The sequence below is a fragment of the Macrotis lagotis genome, chromosome 4 (assembly GCF_037893015.1).
Source record: "Macrotis lagotis isolate mMagLag1 chromosome 4, bilby.v1.9.chrom.fasta, whole genome shotgun sequence".
Lineage (NCBI taxonomy): Eukaryota > Metazoa > Chordata > Mammalia > Peramelemorphia > Peramelidae > Macrotis > Macrotis lagotis.
In genome coordinates this window covers 79,428,859-79,453,872 of record NC_133661.1, presented here as the reverse complement: position 1 = coordinate 79,453,872, position 25,014 = coordinate 79,428,859, and the positions used below count along the sequence as shown (strand labels likewise).

The 25,014-nt window shown below is 38.8% G+C and overlaps 1 protein-coding gene across 5 annotated transcripts in view; it reads left to right on the top strand.

Moving 5' to 3' along the window:
• Nucleotides 1-20,635: 20,635 nt before the first annotated feature.
• Nucleotides 20,636-25,014, top strand: part of CC2D2B (coiled-coil and C2 domain containing 2B) — a 131,181-nt gene continuing 126,802 nt past the window's right edge. For 3 of the 5 annotated variants that reach the window (XM_074233264.1, XM_074233260.1, XM_074233262.1), the window contains exons 1-2: nucleotides 20,637-20,944; nucleotides 23,632-23,674. In XM_074233264.1, the coding sequence (XP_074089365.1) occupies nucleotides 23,636-23,674 (39 nt within the window). In that variant the 5' untranslated portion in view covers nucleotides 20,637-20,944; nucleotides 23,632-23,635. The other 2 variants (XM_074233263.1, XM_074233261.1) reach the window with 2 other exon arrangements.

The following is a 25,014-nucleotide window of genomic DNA, read 5'->3' as shown; positions in this document are numbered from 1 at the left end:
ACAGCTAGGGGGCACAGTGGATAGAGCATTTGCCCTGGAGTCAGGAGGACCTAAGTTCAAATCCTACCAAAGTCCTAAGATCTTTGTGGAGATAGTAGCTAGAAGGAGGTTTGATATAAAGAAAAATCATTTTACATCTAAAAAATAGAATGATATGCTTTAGGAAATAGTCTGGTCACTGGAACAAATTCAAATGGGGTCTATATGACCAATTGTTGGAGATATGGTGAGAATTTCTATTCAGGAAGACTTGTTCTAGATGAACCAACTCTGAGAGTGAGGAAAATTGCTGTCTTCCCATGATGAATATCTGCAATGTAATGGAGAGCTTAAGGACACTTCAAACTGGCAAATTACTAGTTAATTTTGGTGATTAGCTGCTGATTTTTTTTTTAATTTAAGGACTTAAGAGGAAAAGAAGACCATAGAAACAGTTGTCTAAGCTGGTCAGAAAAAAGAGATTGGAATTTCTGAACTATTGCTTAAAATACTGGAAGGGTATAGATATAGCCAGAGACAGAGTCTGAAAAATTAATTCCCTGAATGCTCATCAAGCTATTTAAAATGGTCTTAAGCTGAAAATGAAGAGGGCGAGGAAAACCAGCATATGCATTTGCTAAACCAAACAGCATAACCATTCATTTATTTATTCAATAAACATTTATTAAATATCTACCATGTGCCAGAGGCTTTCTTTTTTGTTTTTGTATTCTTTGTGAAACACTATGCTTGCACTCACTAGGAGTTTGATTTGTTTGCCAAGTTATTTAACTGAAGTGAAACCTGAAGGAAAAAAAGGATTCTAAGAAGAGGGGAAAAGGAAATGCATTCTAGGTATGAAGGCTAGCCTGAATGAATTCAAAGAGACAGGATATGGAGTGTCTATTAAGGGAATAGCTCTTTGGATATTTATATCCTGGAGTTCCTGAGTAAGAAAAGAAGGAAGGCTTCTCTGAACAGGTGGCACCTGAGATAAACCTTAAAAGAAAATAGTAATTTTGAGAGGTGGAAATGAGAAAAAAATTTATTCAAGTCATAGGAGACAGACTGTATAAATGCACTGATGGTGTGTTGAGCACAGGAATATCCAGTAGTCCACACAGAATTTAAGGAAGAAGAGTCACAAGAAATAAGGTTAGAAAGTGAAAGGCCTGAAATATCAAGCCAAAGAGTTTTACTTTATCCCAGATGCCTGAGACAAGTTGAGAACTCCAGTAGGTTGGTAATAATGCCATATTAGAAAATATTAGTATGATTAGGTTTAGATCCAGGAATCATCAGAATGGAGAGCATAATTCAATCCATGGGATCTGATGAGATCTTTGAGAAACAGTATTTAAAAAGATGAGTGCCATGGGGACACCCCCGCCCCAGACAAAGGGGCCAAAGTGATAATAATCAAGCATAAGAGACTGAAAAAGAAATCTCAGAAGGATGAATACCAGAAGAGAAGTGTATCCCAGAAAGATAAGTAGGAGGAGAATCAAGAGATAGCCATGACCCAAAAACCAAGAAAAGAGGTGACCAGCAGTGTCAGTGGTTTCAGAAGAATGAGGATTACAAAACTGTATTTGAATTGGTGATTTAGGAGACTGAAAACTGATTGAATGATGAAAGTAGAAGTCCACTGTAGAGAGTTAAAAAGAGAGTGAGAGGAGAGAAAATAGAGGCACCTATTATAAATAGCCTTTTCAAGGGGTTTAAGAGGAAGAGAAAGATATGGGTCAATAGCTAATGGAAGATGGAAGGAGCAAATGAGTATTTTTTGATGGACATGCTTGTAGGCAGTAGGGAAGCAGTCAATGGACAAAGAAAGACTTGAAGATAAGTGAGAGAATGGAGATGATAAAAGAGACAACCTGCTGGAGAAATGGGGATGGAACAGAATCACTACTGCTAAGGAGATAATCAAAGGAGGATAGTGGCAGGAAGCATTTGGGTAATGTGAAATGCAGAAAATAGAATCTGTAGCTCTCAGTGAATGGTCTCCATTTCTCAGTAAAATTTGAGGTATGGTACTCAGCTGAGAAGCTTGGAAGAGGAATTCATGAGAACTTTGAGGATGAATGAGAAGTTTTGGAGAAGCTGTTGTGGTAAGTAGGATAGTGAGTTAGAGGTATAAAAAACTGCCTTGCCAAAGTAAGGATACAGTTAAGGAATGGTAGCATACCTATAATTCCTTCAGTTGTACCATACTTTTCCCTTTATTACTGGTATTCTGTAACTTGGTATGTAAACATGAGCATCATTTCTTCTCCTTTTGGATATTATTTCCCATTATGACCTTCAGACTGGGAAGGACAGAACAAAAATGATTAGTGGAAATTGAAATCTAAATATATCCAATAAGGATATATTAAGAGGTTACAGAGAATTCAAGTTACCTATCCGAACCAAGTCATTGCCAGTGAACCAAAAGAACTTTTAGTTATAATTCCTGAACTCTTTCCAATGATATTTGAGGAACAGTAATGAAAGAAATAGGACTAAATAGATAAAAATTGACTTGATTGTTAAGAGAGAGGAAGAAAGTATATAGATTTCAAATTATGAGTAAATAAGCTTAGTGTCAACCAGAATAAATTTTTCATTCCTAGAATAATTCAGTATTTTGTAAAACCTGAAAAGTAATGAACACTATTAATCAACACATTCTTTAAGAAAAAAAAATGATTCTTTTTGAATAAGGCTTTTAAATTAGTAAAAAAAAATTAGATGTATTCTATCCTGGTTAAACCTTATCCAGAGTTTCAATATAAGTTCTAAGTGCCATATAGGAATGTTGGCAAATGTGTCTAGAAAAAGATAACCAAGCCAGTGAAGGTATCATGCCATGTTATCCCATTGGAAGGACTGATGCTGTTTTTAGCTTGGAGAAGTCTTAGAAGAGGAAAAATAGTTACCTTTAAATATTGAATTAAGGATTATCCCATAGGAGAGAGGTTAAATTGCTTTTCTTGGTTCCAGAGAATAGTATTAGAATAAACAGACAATTCCTTCCTATAATATGAACTTTGTTGTTGTTGAGTTATTTCTGACTCTGTTATCCCATTTGGGGTTTTGTTGGCAAAGATATTGGAATGGTTTCCCATTTCCTTATCCAAATCATTTTACAGTTGAGGAGCTGAGGTAAACTGGGCTGTATGACTTGCCCAGGGTTACACAGTAAATGTCTGAGGCTGGATTTGTGCTCACAAAGAAGAGCCTTCCTGACTCCAGGCTTGGCACTCTATCTCTCTGTGCCATCTAGATACCTCACAATTAGAATTACTTCACAATAAAATATCCTTCTCTTAAAATCTTCAAGTTGATCATCTTTGGGTAAAATGTCAAAGGAATTCTTGAATAAATTTTTTTATCAGGTCACTGATATCCTCCCAAATCTAAAAGTGCAATATTTTTCTAATGACTGCACTTTCTTAGTTTTTTTAATTCATCTTCAGATAATATTTTACTAAATGACCTATGCCTTTAACTCTTATTTTCTCAATAAGTAATAGCTCAGAGTCTATGATCACTATACTTTTGATTATTTTCCAACAAATTCATTACCTTGCCCACTCAGTTTTGTGTTTCTTTAAGTTATGCTGATCAATTTGATTTTTCATTTCCTAGAAGAATTTGTAAATTTAAATATGTGCTTCTGTCTTGATGCCTTAGAAGATTTTGTATCAAATTGATTCCAGAAATTCTGACTGATCCCTCTATTATCATTTTAACTAGACATCTTCATTCCTTCTTATCCTTTGCTTCTCATTTCTATCCATGATAAAAAGATGTTCCCTCAATTCTCTATTATCCCACATTAAACTCAAAAAAAATCTCCAATTACCTTCACAACCAATATTCTCATCTGTTATTCTCTTTTGATCTTTCTGTGGAATCTAACATCTTTTACTTAAGATTCTTCTCTCCTGGAGGGCAGAACCAAGATGGCAGAGTAAAGGCAGGGACTCCTACAAGCTCTCCCCCAAACCACTTCAAATACCTTTAAATAATGACTCTAGTCAAATTCTAGAATGGCGCAACACACTAAATGACTGAGTGAAACAATTTCTAGCTCAAGACAACTTGGAAGATCAGAGGTATGGGGCAGCTAGGTGGCACAGTGGATAAAGCACCAGCCCTGAAGTCAGGAGTACCTGGGTTCAAATCCAGTCTCAGACACTTAATAATTACCCAGCTGTGTGGCCTTGGACAAGCCACTTAACCCCATTTGCCTTGCAAAAAAAACCTAAAAAAAAAAAAGATCAAAGGGAAGGGTCTTTTGCACCAGAGTTAGAAAGAACCACAGACAGCCTGGCAACACCAGAGCAAACTGATTCCATCCTTTCAGAAACAGACCAAGGGTTACCTGGATCCTGGGGGGCCATCTGGGTCCTTGGCAGCAGTGGCAGTTTCCAGACCTCTCAGCCCAGGGGCTGCCAAGGACAACTTGGAAGATCAGCAGGAAAGCTCCAATGCACCACAGTGAGAGTGGAGTCCAGTCTAGCAAATGTCTCAGTGCAGCCCCATCCCAGGACCCAGAAGCAGCCTTGGAGAACCACCCAGCAGGTGCTCCCAGGGTACTCAACCCACAGACTGTAGGGGATTAAGAGAAATTGCAGAGGTCTCTCTGCTATCCCTGAGGCAGGACTTTGTGGCTTTGTCCATACCCAGATTCAAGTCAAAGTCTGGGGCCCCATATTGCCACAGTGGAACAAGGGCCTTCCTTCCAGGACAGAAAGATGCTTGTGGTCATCTACAGACCAGAGCACAGGTCAGGAGAACAATCAAAGCTTCTCATAAAACCTTGGCAGAATTGAGGTCCCTGAGGGGTGTCCCTGAAAACAGCTGCAAAAACCCTCAAAAGCTTGAGATAATATGCCCTCCATCTTAGAAGCAGAGCCTCACCTTAAGAGTCAAATGAGCAAACAACAGAAGAAAAGAATCTGACCATAAATACTTTGATCCCATGGAGGATCAAAATGCAGACTCAGAAGTTAATAAAGTTTCTGTATCCAAAGCTTCTAAGAAAAATATGGACTGGTCTCAGGCTATGAAAGAGCTCAAAAAAGATTTTGAAAATCAATAAAGGAAGGTAGAGGAAAAATTGGGAAAGAACTGAGAGTGATGTGGGAAAATCATGAAAATCAAGTCAGCAACTTGGTGAAGGAGATACAAAAAATTATTAAAGAAAATAACAGTCTTAAAACCAGTTTGAATCAAATGGAAAAAAAGCAGTCCATAAGGCCAAGGAGGAGAAAAATGCTTTAAAATCAGAATTGGTCAGATGGAAAAGTATATACCAAAGCTCTCTGAAGAAAATAGTTCCTTAAAATATAGAATAGAGCTAAGGGAAGCTGAGGACTTTGAGAGAAATCAAGAAACAATAAAACTAAGCCAAAATAATAAAAACTGGAGGAAAACATGAAACAACTTATTGGAAAAAACAACTAATCTAGAAAAGAGATACAGGAGAGATAATTTAAAAACTAGTAGGCTACCTAAAAAGAGTAGGAAATGACTAGGAAAAAAACCTAGACTTCATTTTTCAAGAAATTCTCCAGGAAAATTACCCTATCCTAGAAGCAGAGAATAAAATAGAATTTGAAAGAATCCACCAATCACCTCCTGAAAGAGATTCCAAAATGAAAATTGCCAAGAATGTCATAGCCAAATTTCAGAACTCCCAAGGAGAAAAGATTACAACTGGACAGAAAGAAACAATTTAGATATCATGGAGCTATACAAGATTTAGCAACTTCTATATTAAGGGCTTGTAAGGGCTTAAAAATATGATATTCTGGAAGGCAAACGAGCTTGGATTACATCCAAGAATAAACTACCCAGCAAAAATGAATAAACTCTTTCAGGGGGAAAAGATGGACATTCAATGAAATAGGGGACTTCCAAATTTTCCTGATGAAAAGACCAGAGCAGAACAGAAAATTTGATCTTCAAGTACAAGACTTCATTGAAACATAGAGAGTAGACAGAAGGGTAAATTATTGAGAGGGAACTTAAATGATATTGAACTACTTGCATTCCCACATGGCAAGATGATACTAATAACTCACATGAACATTCTCATTTATTAATGAATTTAGAAGAAGCATATATAGACAAGACACAGGAAGGAATTTAATTTGAAGATAAAATATATTAAAAAGAAAGAGTGAATGGGTGAGAAAAGAACAGGGAGGACAAGAAAGGAGAGGTAGAATGTGCTCAGTTATTTCACATAAAAGAGGCAAGAAAAAGTTTTTGCAGTGGAGTGGAAGAGGGGAAAGGTAAAGGGGTAGTGAGCCTTATTCTCATTGGAATTGACTCAGAGAGGAAATAACATATAAACTCAATTGAGCATAGAAATCTCTCTTACCCTAGAGGAAAACAAGAGAGGAAAGGGATGGGAGAAAGGACAAGAGGAGGAAGGGAGCAGGGGTTTAGGTGACAGAAGAGAGGGAAGATAATGAGAGAGGACAGTCAGATGAAACACACTTTTGAGGAGGGACAGGGTGAAAGAAAAGAGAGAATAGAATAAATGGGAGTGGGGCAAATAAGACGGAGGGAAATATAGTTAGCAATAGCAACTGTGGGAGAAATATTGAAACAATTTCTCTGATAAAGACTTCATTTCTCAAACATAGAGAACAAAATCAAATTTATAAAAAATGAGAGCCAATGGGGCAGCTAGGTGGTGCAGTGGATAAAGCACTGGCCCTGGAGTCAGGAGTACCCGGGTTCAAATACAGTCTCAGACACTTAATAATTACCTAGCTGTGTGGCCTTGGGCAAGCCACTTAACTCCATTTGCCTTGCAAAAAAACCTAAAAAAAATGAGAGCCATTTTCCAATTGTTAAATGATTAAGAGATATGAATAGCTTACAGATGAGGTTATCAATGTAATCTATTTAAATATATTTTTTAAATGTCCTAACTCACTATTTATAGGAGAAATGTGGTTGGGACAATTCTGAGGTAGTACCTTATACATATTAGATTGGTTAATAGAGGAGAAAATGACAAATGTTGGAAATGATGTAGGGAAACTGAGACATTGATGCATTGTTGGATGAGTTGTGAAATGATTCAACAATTATGTTGAGCAATTTGGAACTGTGCCTAAAGGATTATAAAACCATACCTAGCTTTTGGCCTAGGAGTATGTCTATATTACAAAAGAGATAAATTACAGGAAGAAAAGAATCTATAGGGATTTAAAGCAGCTCTCTTCTGGTGCCAAGGAACTGAGGGGATGCCGATTGGTTAGGGAATGACTGAACAAACTGTGGTATGTGATTGAAATGAAATGCTGTTCTGTTATGGGAAATGATTAACAGGATGCTCTCAGTAAAAAACTTACACAAATAGATGCAATGGGAAATGTACCTTATACAAAATAACAACAATATTGCAGTCTGATCAGTTGTAAATAGCCTATCTTTTATCAGCAGTACTGTGACCCAAGAGAATTCTGAAGGGCTTATGATAAAGAATGGTATCCATCTCAAAGTCAGAAATAATGGTGTCTGAATATAGACTGAAGCATACTTTTTTAACTTTATTTTATTTTTTATTTTTTATTTTTTTTAATTTATTTTTTATTCTCATTTTGTATAAATGTTTTTTTACATTAATAAAATATTCTTGTTTACCAGTAAACAAAATACCCCTCCCCCCATGAGTATAGATAGACTTGCTTGGGCGAAAAAAGTAAAGGGGAGGGAAAAAAAATAAAATTAAAAAAATAATAGTAATAATTCTAGGTATGGCCAGGTGGCGCAATGGACAAAGCACCAGCCCTGGAGCCACGAGCACCCAAGTCCATATCCAGCCTTGTAAACCCAATAATCACCCAGCCATGTGACATGCAAGCTACCCGATCCCCACTGTCCTGCAAAAACCAAAAAAGAAGAAAAAAAAAGACCTAAAATAGTAATAATAGTAGGGGTGGCTGGCTGGCAGACAGAGCATTGGCCCTTGAGCCAGGAGCACCTGGGTCCAAATCCAGTCCCAGACACCCAAAAATCACCCTGCTATGTGGCCCCAGGAAGGCCACACAGCCCCACTTGCCCTGCACCCTCCCCCAAATAATAATAACAAAAAATGTGCTTCAGTCTTTGTTCCAACACCAACAACTCTGTCATGGGTGGATCACATTCTTTATGTTAAGTCCATCACAAAAGTTACTTCCATATTTTTCCAACGTTGCCATTGCTGATCACAACTCCCTCCTTTCTTATTTCTCCACTACCATGTACTATATTTTCTCTCTCCTTTCACTCTGACTCTGCTGTAGGGTCGCTGAGTGGTGCAGTAGACAGATCCCTGGTCCTGGGGCCAAGAAGCCCTGTGTCCCATACAACCCTTTAGGCCCAGAATCCACCTGGCCCTATGGTCCTGGGCAAGCCTTCCAATCCCAGCCCCTTGCAAGAAGTAAAAAAGAAAATGTGTTATATCTGACCACTCTCCCCCCATGGTCCATCCTCTCCTCCTTTATTCACATCCCCACCCCTTCCCCCTGCTCCCCCCTCCTTCTTACTCCAGATGTCTATACCCCATTGAGTATATTTGCTGTTTTCTCTCCTAGCCATCTCTGATGAGAGCAAAGGTTCCCTCATTCCCCCCTTGCCTCCCCCCTTCCATATCATTGCAATAGCTCATTGTAATAAAAAAAATCTTATTATGTGAAATATCTGGGACTATTCCCCCTCTCCTTTTTCTTTCTCCTATTCCATTTCCCTTTTTTTCCTATTGACTCCATTTTTACACCATATTTTATCTTCGAATTCAGCTTTCTCCTGTGCTTCAACTATAAAAGCTCCCTCTATCTGCTCTATTAACTGAGAAGGTTCATATGAATATTATCAGTCTCATTTTTCTTTACATGCAGTTTATCCTAAGTCCCTCATATTTTCCCCTTCTCCTCCACTCTCTATGCTTCACCTGAGTCTTGTATCTGAAGATTAAACCTTCTGTTCAGCCCTGGCCATTCCAAAAGGAACATTTGAAATTCCCCTGGTTCATTGAAAGTCTATCTTTTTTCCCTGGAAGAGGACATTCAGCCTTGCTGGGTAGTTCATTCTTGGCTGCATTCTAAGCTCTTTTGGCTTCCGGTATATTGTATTCCAAACCCTACGAGCTTCCAATGTAGTTGCTGCTAAGTCCTGTGTGATCCTGACTGCAGCTCCACGATATTTGAACTGTGTCCTTCTGGCTGCTTGCAATATTTTCTCTTTGACTTGGGAGTTCTGGAACTTGGCTATAATATTCCTATTGGTGTTTTGGGATCTCTTTCTCTGGGGGATCGGTGGATTCTCTCCATTTCTATTTTGCCCTCTGCTTCTAGAATATCAGGGCAATTTTCCTGTAGTAATTCTTTGAAAATGATGTCAAGGCTCTTTTCCTGATCATGACTTTCAGGCATTCCAATAATTTTTAAATTATCTTTCCTAAGTCTGTTTTCCATATCAGTTGTTTTTTCAATGAGATATTTCACATTTTCTTCTAATTTTTCATTTTTTTTGGTTTTGAAGTATTGATTCCTGATTTCTGTTAAATTCATCAATCTCCCTGAATTCTATTCTTTCTCTGAAGGATTTGTTCTCCTCAGAGAGTTTTCTTATCTCTTTTTCCATCTGGCCAATTTTGCTTTTTAAAGCATTCCTCTCCTCAATAACTTTTTGAACTGTTTTATCCATTTGACCTAAGCTGGTTTTTAGCATGCTATTTTCTTCAGCATTTTTTTGGATTTCCTTGACTAAGCTGCTGACTTCATTTTCATGTTTTTCCTGCATCTCTCTCCTTTCTTTACCCAGTTTTTCTTCCAACTCCCTCATTTGATTTTCAAAGTCTTTTTTGAGCTCTGTCATAGCCTGAGCCCAATTTCTGTTTTTCTTGGAGTCTTTAGATGCAGGAGCTTGTGCTTCTTCATCTTCAGACTGAGTATTTTGATCCTTCTTGGGTTCATTTGCAAAATATTTCTCAATGGTCTTCCTCTTGTTTCTTTACTTGCTCATTTTCCAGCCTAAGCCTGTTTTTTGGGGTGCTTCCTGAGCTTTTGGGACACTCCCACAAGGGTCTCAGTGTGTGAGGCTGTCCTCCCTCCTGGTCTGTGAATGACCATAAGCGCCCCCCTCTGCCACAGGGCCGAGGAGGGGGGCCCCTGCTGTTCTATGGGGGGGCCTAGACTGGGATCAGGATCTGAATGTGGTCAGAGCCCCAGAGTCCTGTTCAGGGGGCAGAGGACAGAGCTCAGAAGTCTCTCTCTCTTCACTCCCCCCCTCAGCTCAATGGGCTCATGCCCTGGGGGCTCCTGCTTACCGGCTCCCCCTGCTTCTGTTTCCTGGATCTGGGCTGCCGAAAGACCAAGCTGCTCACTGTGTGCCCTGAGGGCTGGGCTACACGTGCTCGCTCTGGCAGAGGTGCCCCCCTGTTCCCCCACTTTGTGCCCGGTGCTCCCTGGGGTGCAGCTCAGGAGACTCCCCCACTGCTGTGAGCTGAGACTCCCAGCGCCCTGGGGCTGCCTCTGGGAGGCTGAAGTTCTTTCGCTCTAGGGGGCCACCCCTCCGGTGGGCCGCCCCTCTGACCCCAGGGAGCAGAGCCTTTCTGCTCTTTTCCAGGTTACCTTGAGTAGGAGAACTGCCTCACTGGATCCCTTTGTGGGTTCTGTCTCTAGAAAGTTTAGTTAGAGTCCTTAGCTTATGAGTTTTTTATCAGAGAACTCCTAAGACTCGATCCCTTCATGTCACCATCTTGGCTCCGCCCCCCCTCTTAACTTTATTTTCTTTGAGGTTTCTCCTTTGTGTGTGTGGGTTTGTATATGGGGGAGGGGGTTTATGATTACTTTTACATCATGACTATTGTAGTAACATTTTTCATGGCTACACATTTTTAACCTACACCAAGTAATTTGCTTTCACAATGAGAGGGAGTGGGGTGGGAGGAAGGGAGAGAATTTGGAACTCGTGGTTTTGGAAATAAATGTAGAAATTTACTTTTACATGTGGCTGGGGGAAAAATTTTTTAAATAAATAAAAATTAAAATAAAAAAATAAAAATATTCTTTCCCTCTGATTCCTACATTATAGGTTTGATATCTGTTCCTATCTTAGTGATTGCTCCTTCTATACCATTAACTAGTCTTTCCTCTAACTGTGGACAGTCTCTGAAGCTCTATGTCAGTAGTCTTCCATTGTTTGGTCAATGGAAAAGTCAGTAAGGGTTCAAATTATTTCTATAAACTTGGTACCTGAGAGATGCTAGGAAAATTACTTAATATTTCTGAGTCTCAGTTTCTCTATAAATGGGAGATGTCTGTAGCACTTAATTCACATCAACATACCATGTAAATCTAAGTCTCACTGACAATTACTATTATTCTTACATTTTTTATCCTTCTCACCCTTAAAAAACTAAATTTGGAGCATTTTCATGGCTCTGAAACCTCTACTCCCAAATATTCAATCTTGGTCTTTTAGGTAAATCCAAATTTTATTATCACTAACTACTAAATGTTTTCACCTGAATATCTCATCAATATGTTTGAAGAATTCATTTACTCATTTTTCTAGTCTTACTTTTCTCCCAAATTTCCAATTTCTTTGAATGGCATAATTAGTCTCCCAGCCTCTCAGGATGAGCCACTGATTCCTTCCTTCATCTCTGATTATTCTTTCTTTGGTTTCTAATATCTAATCATTTACCAGGTTTTGCTTTCTTATCTTACCTTTAAATAGGTATCTAATATTTGTCCCTACCTTTCCATCCTCACCTTCAGATCATAATTTACTTACCTCTGGATTGCTAGTCCCCTTTCTCCAAGAGATTCATTTGTTCAGTCATTCATTCTGTACAACAATGCTATCTTTTTTTGGTTTATTTATTTTATATTATCACAATAATCTTGTGAAAGTAAACATAAACCCCCCTCCCCCCCCAAAAAAGATGGCAAAACCTCAAGAACAGTGTGAAAGAAAAAAGTGTCTGTTTTCAGATTCCAATGGCTCTGTCTCTGGGATGAGTTGCCTTCTTTATAAGTCTACCAGAAGTAGCTTCGATATTTTCTCCACAGTTGCTATTACTAGCTGTATTTCCCTCCACTCTATTATTCCCCACTCTGATTTATTCTATTATCTCTCTCCTTTCACCCTGTCCCTGTTCAGAAGTGTTTTGTATCTGAGTACCCTCTCCTACGATCTTCCCTCTCTTCTTATCACCTACATCACCTTTCCTCCCCCCCATTTCCCCTTATCCCATCCCTCTCTTCTCCTTTTTTTCTAGGGCAAGATAGATTTCTATACCCTATTAAGTGTGTGTATTATTTCCTCTCTGAGCCATTTCTGATGAGAATGAAGGCTCAGTCATTCCCCCTTGCCTTTCCCCATTCCATTCCATTGCAAAAGCTTTTTGACTTTTATGTGAAATATCTTAGCCCCTTCTTCCTCTCTTTTTCCTTCCTCCCAGTACTTTCCTTTATCACCCATCTTTTTTACTATATTATACCATCATATTCAGCTCCCTCCTGTGCCTTGTCGATATATGCCTCTTCTAACTGCTCTTATAAATGAGAACATTCACATGTTATCAGTATCTTCTTCCCATGCAGGAAAACAAAGTTTAACATCATTAAGTTCCTCATAATTAGTCCTTCTCATCCACTCTCTTATGCTTCACCTGAGTCCTGTACTTGGAAATCATAACTTTCTGTTCAGCTCTGGTTGTTTCAATAGGAAAGTTTGAAAGTCTTGTTTCACTGAAAGTCCATCTTTTCCCTTGAAAGAGGATGCTCAGTTTTGCTGGGTAGCTGATTCTTGGTTATAATCCAAGCCCTTTTGCCTTCCAGAATATCATATTCCAAGCACTACAAGCCCTTAATGTAGATTAAGATCCTGTGTAATCCTGACTATAGAGCCATGGTAGCTGAATTGTTTGTTTCTGGCGGCTTTTAGCATTTTTCTCCTTTGACTTGGGAGTTTTGGAATTTGGCTATAATATTCCTGGGAGTTTTTCTTTTGGAATCTCTTTCAGGAGGTGATTGGTAAATTCCCTCAATTTCTATTTTACCCTCTGCTTCTAGGATCTCTGGGTGATTTTGCTGTATTGTTTGTATTAGAAAAATGAAGTCTAGGCTCTTTTCTAATAGTTTTTAAATTATCTTTCCTGGATCTGTTTTCAAGGTCAGTAGTATTTCCAATAAGATATTTCACATTTTCTTCTAATTTTTGGTTCTTTTGGTATTGTTTCATTTCTTCCTGATTTCTTGCAAAGTCATCAGCTTCCTTTAGTTCCATTCTACGTTTGAAGAAGTTATTTTCTTCAGAGAGCTTTTTTATCTCTTTTTTTCCATCTGGCCAATTCTTTTCAAGAATACCTTTTTTAAGGCATTCTTCTCATTTGCCTTTTAGGTTCCTTTTTCCATTTGGCCTAAATTGATTTTTAAAATGTTATTTTTCTTCAGTATTTTTTTGAATTTCTTTCACCAAGATGCTGAATTGGTTTCATAATTTATTTGCATCACTCTCATTTTTCCTTCCAAGTTTTCCTCTATCTCCCTTAGTTGGTTTTCAAAGACTTTTTTGAGCTCATCCATTGCCTGAACCCATTTTCTATTTCTCTTGGAGGCTATTTCTCTTGGGAGTATACAGAAGCTTCCACTTGTCATCTTTTGAGTATGTATTTTGATCCTCTATAGGACCAAAGTAATTTTCTATGGCCATATTCTTTTTGTTGTTTGCTCATTTTCTCAGCCTGTGGCTGATTTACCACACTTCCAAGGTTTTGGGGACACCCCATAGAGACTAGTATAGATTTGCTGACTATGTCTTCCTGTAACTCATTTAACTTCTCCTCTAAGAATCTGGATGCTATACCACTTGGTGCATATATGTTTAGCATTTATATTATTTCATTGTCTATGAAGCCTTTTAGATAGTTTCCTTTTTTATTCTTTTTAATGAGATCTATTTTTGCTTTTTGCTTTGTCTCAGATTAAGGATTACTTTTTTCCCCTTCAACTGAAGCATAATATACTATGATCCAGCCTGTTACCTTTGCTCTGTATCTATCTCTCTGATTCAAATGTGTTTCTAGGAAAACAATGTACTGTAGAACTCTGATTTTAAATTCACTCTACTATACTTTTATGTTTTGTAGGAGAGTTCATTCCATTCACAATCACAGTTATGATTACTAACTCTATATTACGCTCCATCCTATCTTCCCTGTTTGTACATTCTCTCTTCTTTTACCCTATCCTTCCCTCACCAATGTTTTGCTTCTGACCACCACCTCCCTCAATCTGCCCTCCTTTCTATCAATACCCCCTCCCTTTTATTTCCCTTTTTTCTCCCTCCCCTCCATCAACCCAACATTCTCCCTCCCCCAAAACCCTCCTAATCCCCTGTATGGTAAGATAAGTTTCTAAACCCAACCAAATGTATATGTTATTCCCTCTTTGTTCCAAATCCAATGAAAGAAAGATTTAAGCAATTCTATGCTATTCTTTCTTTCCATTTACTTTAATAGGTCCTTTGTGCTTCTTCATGTGATTTAATTTATCCCACTCTGCCTTCTCTTTCCTCCCATCCCAGTACAATCCCTTTTTAATGTCTTAATTTTTTATATCATACCATCAAAATCAACTTCTGTCCATGATGATGATGATGATGATTTTGTCCTTCATTCTCTAAGAAGACCATCATATCAGGAAGGTGATGCCAAGACAAGAACATGAATTGGAGTGAGGGGTGATGTCCTAAGTCATTAGCCTCACTTTCTCCTCTGCAGTCATCTGCTCTAGTGGCCAGATATGAATCAGGATTACTGCAGATGACCCTGGATGCAAGACAATTGGGGTTAAGTGATTTGCCCAAGGTCATACAGTTGGTATCAAGTGTCTGATACTGGACTCAAACTCAGGTCTTCCTGACTGCCAGGCCACTGCTCTATCCACTGTGCCACCTAGTTGCCCAATTCACAAGTTATAAGTATCCTCCTTCCGTGTAAATATGTAACTAGTGTAATATTATTGGATATTTTTATCTTTCCCCTGTTTATCTTTTAGAGTTTCATGTTTGAAGATTGACTTTTCTGTTGTTTCCTGTTTTAGCAGGAAAAATTGAAAGTCACCTATTTTGTTAAATAGCCATCTTTTTCCCTGAAAGAGAATGCTCAATTTTGCTGGGTAGTTGATTCTTGGTTGTAATCCAAGTTCCTTTACCCTCCAGAATATCATAATGCAGGCTCTTTGATCCTTTGATGTTGCCAAGTCCTGCCTAATCCTGACTGTGGCTCCTTGTTATTTGACTTTTTTCCTACCTGCCTGCAGCATTTTCCCATTGACCTGATAATTCTGTATTTGGCTTCAATATTTTTTTGTATTTTCATTTTGGGATCTCTTTCAGGAGGTGATCAATAGATTCTTTTAATGCTTATTTTTTCCTCTGGTTCCATGTTATGAGGACAGTTTTACTTGAAAGATTTCTTGATTTCTTGAAGGATATTGTCCAGGTTCTTTTTTTGAACATGGTTTTTTTAGTAGTCCAATAATTCTTAAAATATCTCTCTCTCTCTCTCCTGGATCCATTTTCCATATCAGTTGTTTTTCCGGAGGTATTTAACATTTTCTTCTATTTTTTCATTTTTTAAAATTTTGTTTTGACTGATTCTTTATATCTCATAATATATCTCATTAGTTTCTACTTGGCCATTTCTATCTTTCAAGGAATTATTTTCTTCAGTTCATTTTTGCATCTCCTTTTTCATTTGGTCATTTCTATTATTTTAAATGAGTTATTTTCTTTGTCCATTTGCACAATTATATTTTTAAAAGATTTGGGGGGGTTTTGTGCTTCCTTTTGCAAGATGTTTAATTTCTCTTGCCTTTCTTTCCCCAATTTTTCTACTTGATTTTTAAAAATCCTTTTTCAGCTCTTCCAAGAAATCATTCTAGGCTAGAGAGTAATTCATATTCCCCTCTAGAGCTTCACATGCAATATTTTTTTCAGTCACCCTTTTCAGAGATGGTGTTGGGCTCTTCCTTACCTTCAAAGTAATTTTCTATCAGCAGGGGCTTTTCTATGACTCTTCTTACCCATTTTGGGCTCTGCTTCTATACCACAGGAACAGGGAAGTAGTTTGCTTGCAGACTTTCCAAGGTGAGAATGCCACAGACTTGCAATTGGGGTCATCCAACCCAGTTGCTATGGCTGAATAGGAGGTCTGGGATACTTATGTGGAAGTCCACCCACTTGGCCTGCTGTACCAAGATCCAGGGGCCTCCACCAGAGGTCTCTACTTTGGCTGAGAGCCTCAGGTTGGTCTCCTCTGTACTCTACTCACACTGGTCACAGCTCTCTGTGTGTGAGACCAAACTTTTTCTGAAGTTCTTTATCTAAAAGCTGGAAAATACTCTACTCTCTTCTTTTGTGGGCTGTCACACCATAATCTGTTTAGAGGGTTGATGAACATTGTTTCTGAGGGAAGTCCTGGAAAGTTTAGGGAAGTTCCTGGCTTGTTTTCACCATCTTGGCTCCACCCTAGCTCTACTCCATTCTGAGGCTGATATATATGATTTCTAGAAATCTTTAGTGAGTTAATGATATGTGTCAATCATTTAGAAAGGGGTATTCATTTATTTGGCACAGATAAGAGTCAGCTTGACTTAAGGAGCTAGTTTCTTTTCCTTGGGATAAAATGCTGTAGCTCCATCCAGTTTAATTCACATGTAGTGGTGGGGAAATTTAGTTGTATATTGGGCTATATTTGTACCTAGTTCTTTCTATGAATCTAAAAGGGGTCTCAAAATTGACATCTGAAAGGAAAACTTAAATGTTAATCAGGTACTTTGGAAATAATTAGCATTTTTCCTTTCATTTCTTTATATATAATCAGTTATCTAGAAAGCCTTAATGAAGTTTTTCACATTCAGCCACATAAATTCATCACTGTTGGGACAAAATGCAGTTGAACAATCTCTAGTTAAAAGTATGCTACCCATATTGCTGCTCTCCCCACCCCCAACCCCATTCTTATCATGCAAGTTGAACATATCAAATTCTTCACAGTCACTATTATTGAAAAATGTGAATTAGGTCCTACCCATTTTTCAAGCCATAACTAAAATCATCAGTTTTACAAAATGAAACTCACTAAAAGGAAAACTTTTGCAAAATTGTGTAATACTAAAAAATGTGTTAAGGTAGAGTATAAACATTTTTATGCTATTGTGAAATTAAGTTCACATCTGTGTAAACTAAAGATGAAATAATTTTAAGGGCTCATAATAAAGTATTAATTCATTTATATCAGAAATTTCTTCCTAAAATTTGCACAGTTGGTAGATTTAAAAAATACTAAGTATTCTAAATATATTAATTCAAAGTCCTTTAATTCCTATTCTGATGCAAGAAAGTTAAGTGAATAAAATTATGAAAAGCCAAAGGTATGGATAAGAAATTGACAAAATTGGTGAATAAAACTCACATATAACCCCCACCATACCAAATGGGTCCAGAATAGATCATCCAGATTCTGCTTCATATCCCATTCTCAGCCATCTTCTTGGTATCCCCTCTATTCTTAGGTCATGAGCAGATGTTCTGCTTCCCACCTATCTTGCCCCACTCAATTCAGAAACCAAAAAGATATCAATACAATTATTGCTTAAGGACAGGGAATGTCAATTCAATTGACTCCCTTCTGGTTTCTCTTCATATCCCCATGATTTCCCTGACCAAAGTGCTTTTCTCTAGCTAACCTTTTTTTTTTTAAAGATTTTGCAAGGCAATGGGGTTAAGTGGCTTGCCCAAGGCCACACAGCTAGGTAATTATTAAGTGTCTGAGACTGGATTTGAACCCAGGTACTCCTGACTCCAGGGTCGTTGCTCTATCCACTGTGCCACCTAGCCACCCCTAGCTAACCTTCTTTTGTCTGACTTATGTCCATTATATTAGATTATAAACTTCTTGAAGACAGAAATGATCTCATTTGTATTTGCTTGGCACATAGGAAGCAATTAATAAATGCCTTTCATTAATCTATTTACAAAAAAAAAAATTCCTCCGTCATTTTTTCAAATTTAGTAATTAATTTCACTAGTTAATTTTTTTTTTGGTTTTTGTAAAAAAGTAATTAGGAAGGGTAATAGAGTTAAAATGCCATGCTCAAGATTTACCAAGAGAAAACAGTATTTCAGACACAGACTAGATGCCTAATCCTCTCAGATGTTCTGCAAGCTGCCATAAAGGGAATGAGATAAAAGTAGAGAGATGATAGGTCTTTGGAAAGACCTTAGGTATAACTTAATCCAAGAGTCACTTATTCACTGAAGTTAAAAGATTTTGCCTTTAGTCCCATAAGTACTGGCAAAACCAGATCCCCAATCATTCTTCAATCTTTATATCTGGTCTCTCTAAAAAACAAATGTTTGAAGGTGTTGCAAAGCACCAAGACAAAAATTGTAATTTCTTTTAGCAAGCAAATGCAAAGGGCCCTTGTCCCACAGTCAATTTTACAGGTATTTATTAAGGCCTACAACTACACTGGATAGGGCATCTAAGATATCACAGGTAACCTTTAAAGAAAAACTGTTGGTTAGTTGGTTGGTTGTCCTTTGTTATCAAAGAAGACCAAAATGACAACATTGTGTTAAGAGTTGAGTTATAGTATGTCCAACTGTTGTTGTTCAAATGAGTATGAACTCAGAATGCTCTACCCTAAGTCCAGCAAAAATAACCCATATGAACATTTCATGTGGATTCTCTAAATTTGGGCATCTTGCATTTCTTTGGTGCTACCTTGGTTCTATTTTGCTCAATGGCATTCTATTTGCTCATGGCATCTTCCCTGATGAGGGCCCACCATGCTGGGTGGTATTGTGCCAATGTCTCCCATGTCATGCAATCAATTCCAAAGTTCTTCAGTATGACCATTAGAGTATTCTAGTATTGATTTTTTCTGACAATCACTTACCTTGCTTCAGTTTTTCATAAAAGTTATTTTGACCAGCATACAACTGGCATTCAAATGAGTCATCAGCCCATTGGAGTCTTGTTCTCTGCAATAGAATTTAAATGTTTGGTAGTTTAGTTCAAGAAGGGACCTCAGTGTCTGGTACCTTATCCTTTCAGGTGAGTTTCAGAATCTTACTAGAGTAACTATTTCATTAGTGGAGCAAATCAAAATCTTGGAGAAAGAAAATCAAAAGTAGAAAGAAATGGAATTTGACAAAAACTAAGGAATCAAAATAAGTGAGTATTATTTATCCATAAGTTTGTGTATTTGGGACTTTTTTTTGCAAGGCAATGGGGTTAAGTGGCTTGCCCAAGGCCACACAGCTAGGTAATTATTAAGTGTCTAAGGTCGGATTTGAACTCAGGTACTCCTGACTCCAGGGTTGGTGCTGCGTCACCTAGCCACCCAGGGACTTTCAATAATGATGTGAATCTGAGGGCCTGTAAAGAGGGAGCTAGGTGGTTCAGTGGATAGAGTGTCAGACTTGGTTTCAGGAAGACCTGAATTCCAATTCAGCTTCAGATACTAGTTATCCAATACTGATCTTTCCATCCTTCTTGGATCTTATCACTACAGAGCCTCAATTCAGTGACACTCAGAGACTCCAGAAATTTCCTCTGGCTGTGCCCTGTATCTACTATACTCTTTCTTTTCTTCCCTCCTTCTCCACGATCTGGTTCCCTCAAGTTACGGCTAAAATCCCACCTTCTAAAGGAAGTCTCTTCCAATCACCCCAATGCTACCACCTTCCTTCTATTGATTGGCTCCAACTCAACCCTTATGTATCACTTGGCCCACAGTTTTCTTGTTTCTTCTGAGAGCAGGGACTGTCATCTTTTTGGCTGTTTTTGTTCCCCTGGCTTAGTATAATATCTGGCAGTTAATAAATGTTCATTTACTATTTAATATTTCTTTCCCCTTTTTTCCGGTTTTTGCAAGACAATGGGGTTAAATGGCCCGCCCAAGGCCACACAATTAGGTAATTATTAAGTGTCTGAGGTCACATTTGAACTCAGGTCCTCTTGGTTCCAGGGCTGGTGCTCTATCCACGGCGCCACCTAACCGCCGTATTTAATATTTATTAAAATGAATGTAAACTATTACTTCCCTCCCAGGCAAGATTTCTGATATCAATTCCACGAAAGTAGTTTCCTAATAAAAATGATATTTTTTTAGGCGTCACACCGTGAAAGGAACCAAACTTAAGCTATTTTTTTTTTATTAAACCGCTGACGATTTGGACAACTAAACTCAGATCCTATTTATTTTACTAAAACATCATCTGGATGGAAATCAACCGTCGTTTCCTGAAAGTCCAAGACTCCAAGATACATTGTGGAAACAAAAACTGTCGCACCTGCAGAACCAAAGGCTCCGATGTCATTTTGTTAAGAGGATGAATTAGAGCCATCTTCGGTTTTCCCGTCAAGGGGCGGGGCGGTCCCGCGGGCCCTCCAGGAGCTGCGCAGGCGCACTCGCGTGGCCCGCAGCAGGTGGGCGCGCTCGCCGCCGACACTCACAGTTCTGACCTTGACCCCGGCGAGAGCGGGCCACGCGTCCCTATAGGGAAGTTCTCCCGCCGCGGCTGCCGTTGGAGCGGCTCGCGGGCGGGCCCCTCCTTGGCTCCGCCCTTCCTCTTCCTCGATGACGCCCCCTAGACTCCCGCGCTTGCGCAGTTCCAGCCTCTGGCGCGCGAGCCGGACCCGCGCCCCGAAGGCACCTCAACTGCGCATGCTCTAGAGCGGGCCGCGGCGCCCACATTCCAGGGCTGACTTCACAAGAGCCCGTCTAAGTCGTTACCCCTGCGACCGGTGGGGTGGCGAGCCGCGGACGTTAGGGAGCCTTTTGAAGGCGCGTCTTCCCCTCAGGAAGAGAGCTGAGCCCTCCCCAACACGGCGTCTGAGCCCGCGTCGGCCGGGTCTGCCAGGGTGCATAGCCCGCCCTAGGTAGGGAGCCGCGGAGGCTGCTGGGAAATGTAGTCCCGGGCGCTGCTGGCGCTCCCAACCGCCGCCCCCCCGCGTCCCGGGAGCCTTTCTTAGGTTGAAAGTTTCCGTCATTATTATTATTATTATTATCATTGTTGTTGTTATTATTATGTTGAAAGTTTCCATTATTATTATTATCATATTATCATCATCATATCATTATCGTTGTTATTGTTATTATGTTGAAAGTTTCCATCATTATTATTAGGTTGAAAGATTCCATTATTATTGTTGTTGTTGTTATTAATTATTTGTCCCAAAACAGTTCGTTTGCCACAAGTGCCCGTGTGCCCACGCGGGGCTCGGGCAGAAGGCCGGGTTCGGAAGCCGGAGGCCCCTGGACACTATGGAATCCCAACGGCTCCTCCTGCGGACGGGCAGCAGAGCCCCCGGGCCTTGTCCCTCTCTCTTTCACTGGGGGCGGCCCAGGGAACCAATCCTTGCCACCGCCCGGGTCACCCCTGGCGCCCTCTTTCCTGGTCACCTTGGACACGCGCAGATTCGTGAGGGTGAATGGGTGACCAGCTGAAGTTCTTCCATCCCAGGACCGCAGAGCTAGGGCTGGCAGGGGCTCCCATCCAGGGAAGGGCAGAGAGGGTGGGCCACAGATCTTTAATCCTGCCTTGTTCAGATGAAGGGCTTGGGCTAGATGATGCCCAAGGTCCAAGCTGTAGAACAGAGCTTCTAAGAGATACAGATGCAGATCCTGCTCGAAAGAGTTCCCTCTGTCCAGGAACTGACTCAGTTGTCAACTGAGAAATGCTTTTCCTGAGGGAGCAGTTTAAAAGATCTCTTCAGAGTCATGAAGTTCCACAAAAAGGATATGTGGTGTCTTCTTTCAATCAATCCTATTGGTACCATGTTATTTTTGGAGAACTCCATGTTGATAGGGAATCCATTTCCTGCATGGACATGGGACCGTCCTCCTATACATGCCCTGTTGATACAAAAGAATTTTAAAACAGCTCATACCCCAAGGGGTTTCTGGAGCCATATCTAGAGAATCAGCATAGTTTAGTGCTTTACAAATATTTTAAACTCAGGAAAGCCCTGAGGAGAGCTATTAATGATCATCCTCCTTTTACAGATGAGGAACCTGAAGCAGGCAGTGGTTAAATGACTTGCCCAAAGTCCACCAACCATTAATTGGCTTGAGGATGAATTTTAACTCAGGCCCTACAGTCACACTGTGCTACCTAGCTGTCTGTCTAGATATCTAGACATGACCACCCACAGCAGGCCAGGTGCTCCAAAGGGGCAGGGTGGAGCAACGGGTAAGAAAAGTAATTTGCAGATGGTAGGGATAAAACGGAGTTCCCCATTCAGTAATAAATCCCATGGCTCCACTTGTGTTCAAGTCATTTAACCTTTTGGGGTCTGTTTCTCTAGCTGTAAAGGGAGAAGAAAGAATAGGAAGCTTCCTAGAGAAGGTGGCACTTGAACAAAATTTTGAAGCAGGAAAGGGATTGGCATGAGATGCTGTCCTAGAGAACTTCTGTGAAGGCCTAGAGACAGGATAACAACGTGGTCAAAAATCCAACCTGGTTGAAACTGAGAATGAATAAAAGAGAGTAATAGGAAATGCTGTGGAGGGACTTAAAGAAAATTAGACTAAAGAGTTTTGACTTACCTTGGAGGCAAGAGAAAGCCACTGGAACCCCACCCTAAAAGCACTGGTCAGACCCTGGCTTTGAACAAGATTATTGTGGGAGTGATGTGAAACTAGACTGAATGATCCCCTAGGTGGATCTAGGATGGTGACAATGTGAGTGGAGAAGAGGAGACGTGGGACATGTTGTGTTTGTACAAAAGTAAACTAATACATTTAGTATTTATTAAGCTAATACATTTAGTAAATACATTTAGAGTGCAAAAGTGAACTAATACATTTAGTAAAATTCCCAACAAAACTGAAAAGCTAAGTGAAATCAAAAATGATTTTTAGTTAACCAGAACAATTGCATTTCCTACACAATTTTAAGCAAAGTACTACTGTAATTTGAATTTAAATCTGCCAACACTACTAAAATAAAATCACCTTTTAGACAGGTCTCAAAGGTAATGGAAAATATACACTGCCATTTAGTTACAGGCATTCTGGGGGTAATTGAATACTGGGATAAATTGTTTTAAATTAGGTGAAATTAAAGGGCCAGGAAAGGGCCCAAATCCCTCAAATCATACCAGCACTTTGCAGCCCTCCTTCTTTAGACAAGATTATACAGGTTGCAATCAGACAACTTAAATTCTAGTTTGGATGCCAATGCTTACTGGTTGAGTGGATAAATTAGTTGAAATTAAAGATGTAGAATTGGGTCCCTTGGAATATTTTCTTAACTCATTATTAGATAATGCTAATACTTATTTAGAATAAGACAAGCCATATTATAGTAATTCATTTCAACTTTTCCTCAAATGGAGGGAAAAGGATCCTTAATTGTCCCCTTTCCTGACCCTTTCTACCATTACTTATTATTATATTATTTTTAAAATTATGCATGTACAGTTTCATGTTTAAGTTTTTGGAAATATTAAATGATTAAATTTGAAATTATTTTCTTATAAACAGTAATCAGCTGAGTCAACTTGTTATTTTACATGCTAACCAGTGATCTTTTTTATCTGTATGTATGTTTGTGATATTACAGAATTATGGAGGAAGCAAAGGAGATGTCAGTTGACACAGTTAAGGAAAGTAATGTTTTAAAATTAATTACAAAAGCAATGTCATATTTTGAATGGAAATGAACTTAATGCTCTCATATGAGTTAAAGTACATTTAATTCTGATTTTGACCACAGAATTTTTTTTGGAAATAGAAAATCATTCAATCCTGAAAATTCATGCACTTTTCAATCAGCCAACAAGTTTTTCTGGAGTATTTATTGAATTTTAGTTATTTGAACAGTTTTAAGAAATAAATATTGACAGCTAACCAAACCACCAGACTGGAATTTAGCTGCTCACTATAAAAAAATATTCCAAACACATTTTTCTTAAAACTTAATTGGAAAATTTGAGAACAGATTGAGGTAGATTCAGAAAAAAACTGTCTCCAGATTCCTTACCAACATTTCACCTCAAGGACCCTAGGAAATATAACAATAAAAACTAGTCAAATTTTATGAAGAGTTCCAAAATTGACAAAACATTTTTTCTCATCTCATTTGATGCTCATAATAATCTGTAAGGTAGCTGTTGGCACTACCTTCAATTAATAGATAATTAAACTAAGACTGAAACAGGTTAAGTGATTTGTTCAGAGACACACCACTAATAAAAATAAACTCCTCCAAGACCAGTACTCTCACCACCACACCATTACCTTTTGAAAATACATAATGATATTGTTCTTAAACTTTTTTCTTAACCTCTTTTCGTAAAATTTATCCTTTGGGGCAGCTCAGTGGCGCAGCGGATAGAGAACCGACCCTGGAGTCAGGAGTAGTACTTGTGTTCAAATTTGACCTCAAACACTTAATAATTACCCAGCTGTGTGGCCTTGGGCAAGCCACTTGACCCCATTGCCTTGCAAAAATCTAAAAAAAAAAATTATCCTTTGAAAGTCTGATGAAGTCTGTGTAGTCCTTGACAGAATAATATTTTTGAGGGCATATAATAAAATATATAATATGACAAAGGAAAATGGTTATATCGAAATATGGTTATCAAAATATTTTAAAAGTAAGCTCAGAAACCTCAGTTTAAGAATTGTTGTTGTATTTGTTGTTATATCTGCAAAAAGCACAAAACCTTGTTTTCCAAAGCAAAGATCTAAGCAGTTTAATTGGAAAAAGAATTAGTGATTTTGGCCAAATACTATTTTCAGACACCTAATGCTCAGATTTAACAGTGTGATGGTCAGAATGAGCTACAAAGTAAATAACAGAATAAAGCTGCACTGAGTTTCATTTCATCATCTCAATGCTGACTTTATAGAAGAAATTATCAGACTTGTGTTCATTGTTGTAACTAATACAATTGTTCTGACAAAGTAGCTGACATCACCTCTACTAGGTGCAAAGCACTTT